The following is a 6,000-nucleotide window of genomic DNA, read 5'->3' as shown; positions in this document are numbered from 1 at the left end:
ATACAGTGTGACCCATTTCAAATGGAAACACTCGCGTACAAAAGTTGTTTCTGGACCGATTTGAACCGGATTTTTTTTAAAAGATAGATCTCCAAAAGCACTCTCATGATGCAAAATTAGAAGGTGAAATTTTGATTTTCAAGGCCTACTATGAATTTTTTTCACTGTCAAATTTTACAAAAACTGTTTAGCGATTTTTTTATTTAAAATCTATCTACGGCACTGGATTCTGCATCCCCTAAAACGGTTTCATGCCAAATTTCATAAATAAATATTTTATAATGACGGTTTTATTACAATTTTAATATAGGCTTCATTTAATTCAATACTTTTATAGTAATTTTCTAAAAAAAAATGTTGCCTATGAAAAATGATTTTTAAAAACATGGGAAATTAATTTTACGCTTTTAATTAATCGCATTAAACGTTTAAACTTATAATATTACGGTTATTAATAATTAGGTATTCTCTTTTAGAGAACAAAACTTTTACTTTGGTCATATTTTTTTTAAATGGGCAGCAACGTTGAAAATGTGGTTTAATTAAAAAAATATATATTGTCTCTTGAGGCAATCGCCTACAGAAAGCAATTCTTGAGAAAAATGGCATTATTTTCATCACCCCACACATACAAATTATACAGTGTCTGCAGTGTAACAAGACAATTAAATAAATGTAAAACTAATGTTCAAAAAACTTTAAAAAAGCAACTTCTTCGGCCATTTCATTTAACTCCTGCTCAAAAACTTAAAATTTAGTTCCCAACGCACGTTTACAATTTTACCGCTGGTTGGTGAAAGGCTTCGCAGGAGATAAAAATTTGCTTCAAAAATTGTTTAGTACCAACGAATTTTACTAGGAATAGAGTTGTAAATTTCCATAATTTACATGTGATATTACCTGATAGCAATCAGCATCGCCTACGTAACTCCTCAAAGTTTTAAATCCGTGACACTGCTACGCAAACCGAAACATACAGACCTGCAAATAATGCAATTTTTCTCAACAATGGCTTTCTGTAGGCGATTTTCTCAAGCGACATCATTTTTTTTTTAAATAAAACGATTTTTTCAATGTTGCTGTCTGTTTTAAAAAAATATAACCACTGTAAAAATTTTGACCGCTAAAAGAGAGAGGTAACCGGAGAAAACTCACCCACTCACTCACCCAGTATATCGATTTGACTAAAGTTTTAAGAAATAATACGCCATAATAGTCCAAATAAATGTCCCAAATTTTAACGTGATCGGTAAAAGGTTTATGAAGTTATTAATTAAATTAATTTTATTTTTGACAACTTTGCAGGCTTGTAACTCAAAAACCAAATATTTTTTATTTAACTTTTTTTTTGTAAATCGTATTTATTTATCGTCGTGAATATGCAGTCAAGCGTTGTCTGTGAAATTTGCGGACACCCTGTATATACTCGAAACAACTAACCATCTGTTACCATTGGTTCCAGTATTGCTTAAACATTTTGTTGTCTTGTTGCTTCGAGTATATAATTTGTAAAATACCAAATGTGTCAGAAACTATCAAACATTTTTTAGTATAATATTTCTCTATTACTTTAATAGTAGTGGATCCATAAAATTGTGAAAATGTAAAAATTTGCATTTGAATATTAGGTGATATTCGACTATTTTTCGAAAACTTATTTAAAATTTCAACAAGTCTACAACTGTTATATTTATCACTTTTCTTATAATAAATTAATAACCGAGATAATTCAGTACTTATATATATTGTGAATTCTTGAACAAGGAAACAAGAAATCGGCTATCCTAGTTCAATTGACAAAAATTTAAGAAAATTTAAAATTTTTTGTAAAAAATTCTGACGGTTTTTTTAACGTTTAATTTTTAATACTAGTAATCAATATAATGTAATAAATTATAGGTGGTTCTGAACATAATTTGCAAAATAATAATAATAATGGTATTAGTGATCAATCAGACCCATTGTCCCTTTATACTTCTATTCCTTTTATTGGAAGGGTTACCCTTAATTTATTAAATGTATTTAAAATTGAAAATTATGTTAAATTAACACAAAAATTACCAAAAAAATTTGAAAACAAACATAGTAAATTAAAAGATGATGATAATTTAAAAAGGTCAAGGTATTCCTTGTAACAATTAAGTCAAACTTCTAAAATATTAAAAGATCGATTGACATCACATAAGAGTTAAAAAAAGTAATTTGCACAGAGTATAATTATTATAACAAAATATTATTTTGGAAGCTTTTGAAACAGCGTTTAATAGAATTAAATAAAAAAAGGGATTTAATTATGAATTGCCCATATTTATTGTCATTATCTAAACAAAATTGATATCGCAAATATTTATTCCTAATTTTTAGAAGAATTGAATTCCAGTTTTTTTTTTCGTGCTAGCATGTGATAAGATTAAGTAGACTTATTTTACGTTTGAAATTTTATTCAGTTTTGACTAGACAGCTGTTCAGAATAACGAAAATAAAAAGTTTATATCGCAATTTAAGTTTTATAAAGTGACTCGGTTAACTAAGTGCCTCTTTGATGTAATTAAAATACGTTAACGTTTTGTTGTTCATTTTAACTATTTTTAACTTTGACAAAGATAGTAAACGATTATTATCGAAAGTTTAGTTTATAGTTATAGAGTATTCTTTCAATTTCCAATTGACGACATCCACAATATTTATTTGTGTTGATACGTAACTTAATCGTCAAGAGTAACCGTGTCACTTTAATATGTATTGTATGTACATAATACATACATATTCAAGTTGACTATATACATACATACAGCGTGATAAAAAAGTTCTACATAAAATTCATATTTTCGTTAAACAATTTTTTTTCGAAAAACGGTGAGACCCATCGATTTTTATTTGATCCAGGGCACCTTGTTTTGTGGAAAATTTTTTTTTCGATAATCCATTTACGGCAGCGATGACATAATTTTTTTTTTAAATGACAACGCATATTTTTTTCATTCGAAATTGATGACAGTGATAATTATCTAAACAACGGTGTGACAATTTCGATGTCTTACATAATATTTTTTTTAGAAAAATGCACCTTAAGTTCTTGAATGCAATAATTTGCTGTATACGGATCAAATGCCTTAGAAAAAAATTTATTCGGCAGAAAGCATTTCAGATAACTTAAGTTGCAACTGGTGTTATGTAATTATTTGCGGAATTATTCATCAGATATTGTCAGGATCCTGATCAAACTGCAAAATTTAGAACCAAGTTCAACCGCACAAAATCCAAATAGTATGTAGCAAATTAAGGTCGACTTTTTGTCTTCGAGTTTGCCGATAAATTCCTCAAAAAAAAAAGATCCAAAGAAATGTTTACTTGAAAGGAATAGATTACCTGAAATATTGAAGACTAAAAATCAGTACCGATTTAACATTCTTTGGTGAAATCGTTTAATTCGAAATGGCAAAACTTAGTGAACGCGATAGAATTGATATTTTGAGGATGATTGGTTTCGGCGATAAGTTACGAACCCATCAAAAAGCTTGCCAATTATTTAATGCAACGTACCCTGACAGACCACCAATTACGCAATCTACGGTTAGTAGGGTACTGGCAAGGAAGTCACACTGGTAGTGTGAAAGATGCTCCTCGTGCGGGTCGACCTAGAGTAGATGATGAAACTAGACTGAATATCCTGGTGGAGATCCAGGACAACCCTCATTCTAGTACAAGGTCGATTGCATTGAACAATGATATTTCACATGTAACTGTGGTGAACTTTCTCAAAAAAGAGAAATTTCACCCCTATAAGGGTCACTTGATACATGCATTGACTGAGGACGACCCAGACCGCCGTCTCCACCTTTGTGAAGATTTAATGCATCGATGTAACGGAGACCCCGACTTCCTCAAGAACATAATTTTTTCTGACGAGGCTACTTTTTATCTTAATGGATCGGTGCATCGACATAACTGCCGGTATTGGTATCAGGAAAACCCGCACTGGGCGCAAGAAGTAGATCATCAGCACTCCCGAAAGGTTAACGTTTGGGCGGGAATAATAGGGCGTCGTATTTTAGGCCCGTATTTTTTCGAGGAAAATTTAACTCCTGCTCGCTATTTGGATTTCCTGCGGCTCGATTTGGTCCCAAGCTTAGCAGAGTTATTCCCGAACAACGAGGATCCTGATATTCCTGAGGAAAGAATTTGGTTTCAGCAGGATGGTGCACCGCCTCATTATGGAGTGTACGGGAGTACTTGAATAACACGTTTACTGGCCGGTGGATCGGGCGACGTGGAACAATCGAGTGGCCTCCGCGTTCGCCTGATTTAACACCTATAGACTCTTTTTTGTGGGGCTATTTGAAATCGCGTGTGTACACAAACAAACTAGGTGATTTGGAAGAACTTAAAAACCGTATTCGTTTTGAAATAAATCAAATCGACCCGGGAATGCTTGAACGAAGTGTAGACGGCGTTTACACACGCTTAGGACAATGCCAAATGGTACAGGGTGGGCAATTCGAACAATTTCGCTAGACTTACACAAACATTAGTGTAATTTTACTCGTTTTTATTTTTATATTAAAAAATGCCATCCTCAAAAGTCTTTTACTTCTTAGATTCAGAAATATGCGTAGCTTCCAAAAGTTCCTATATCTGCTTCACTTTGGCGTATATTATTTGCAATATTGAAACCGAATGAATTCTAATATTGACAGACTACGTTTGTTCAGGTGCAAGCAAAAAATATTTGTTTAAAAACATAGGTGAAAATTGTTTAGATGTGGAGTAGGCTTTTTACGAAAGAGTCTATAGAACATTATCAAAACATAATATGGTATTTTTATCCTTGTTTCAAATATTTAAAGATTCTGATCTATTTTTATAACAGTTTAAAAGCGATAACAAGTCGAGTTAAATATTTCATATAACATAGTGAATATTTTTTCCCAGTTTTTTTTTTATAAAATTGTGCACAATAGTCTTGGTTATTCATATATACTGTCCAAGCTCAATATTTTATCTGGAGAAAGTGTGAATAAACTTATTACAAAATTCTAATTTACATTTTATTTGCTCTTTCTTTCGAAGATATTCCATAGGCTCCTTAGAATGACTATGCCCTGGCCTTGAAGTCCAGTATTTCCTGTGTCCTGTCTCAGTTCATTTGCCCAGAGCCTCCCTGTCGACATCGACACTGGCAGATGTACCGCAGAAGGGCTCCGGGCCAATGAACTATTCTTGTCTTAGATCACTTCCTAGCAAGTTCATCCGCTTTCTCGTGTCCACTAATGCCTTTGTGTCCTGGCACCCAAGGCAGTCTAACTGTATTATTGGTAGCTAGTTATTTATTTTTTATTCATTGTTTTTCGTTCAATGTAGTATTTAATTGCTGCTCTGTAATTGGGTTGAAACATTTAGAATAGTACATTTTCAAATAAATAAATAAATATATAAATAAGTAAATAAATACATAAATAAAAAAACTACTATAATAATTTATTGTTTTATATATTTCCGTGTCAAAAGAAGTTACGTCGATTTGACATAAATTCATTATATTTTTTTGTCGTCATCAATTTGTCAATATGACCAAGTTTAGTTTTACATTGGCGTCAGTTCTATTTTTTTCTTTGCATTAAAACATTTATTTAAAACTTAAAATTAGTTTAAGTTAATTTCATTAAATTTACTTTATTCCTTTTGTTTTCAGCGAAAGGTCACTTATTTGTCTCTTTTTTTTTTCAGGAGAAGGTAGCGACTATCTCAACGTAGCAATCAAAGAAGGTTGGCTGTGTCTAACTATGGGATTGGCGAATGGCAAGCAAGAAATGCAAATCAAGCCCAATAAAGTCCGTTTTGATGACAATCAGTGGCATAAGGTCAGCGTTCACAGGCGGATTCAGGAGGTGAGCTAATTTTATGATAATATTTATCAGGAATTAAAAAAAAACAAATTTTAAAAAGAGAGAATTCACACATTGTATAGAATAAAATAATACAGGACTTTAAAATTTTATA

General features: G+C 31.6%; 1 protein-coding gene across 1 annotated transcript in view; it reads left to right on the top strand.

Moving 5' to 3' along the window:
- LOC108909631 (neurexin-1-like) overlaps positions 1 to 6,000 on the top strand; it is a 341,617-nt gene that overhangs the window by 117,776 nt on the left and 217,841 nt on the right. Inside the window, exon 4 of the mRNA XM_023455085.1 lies at positions 5,728 to 5,888. Within this exon, the coding sequence (XP_023310853.1) occupies positions 5,728 to 5,888 (161 nt within the window). The remainder of the gene's footprint in view (positions 1 to 5,727; positions 5,889 to 6,000) is intronic.

Source organism: Anoplophora glabripennis, unplaced genomic scaffold, assembly GCF_000390285.2.
Source record: "Anoplophora glabripennis isolate ALB-LARVAE unplaced genomic scaffold, Agla_2.0 scaffold455, whole genome shotgun sequence".
NCBI lineage: Eukaryota > Metazoa > Arthropoda > Insecta > Coleoptera > Cerambycidae > Anoplophora > Anoplophora glabripennis.
Note: the sequence above shows the minus strand (reverse complement) of the source record. Positions and strands in the feature narration are given on the sequence as shown.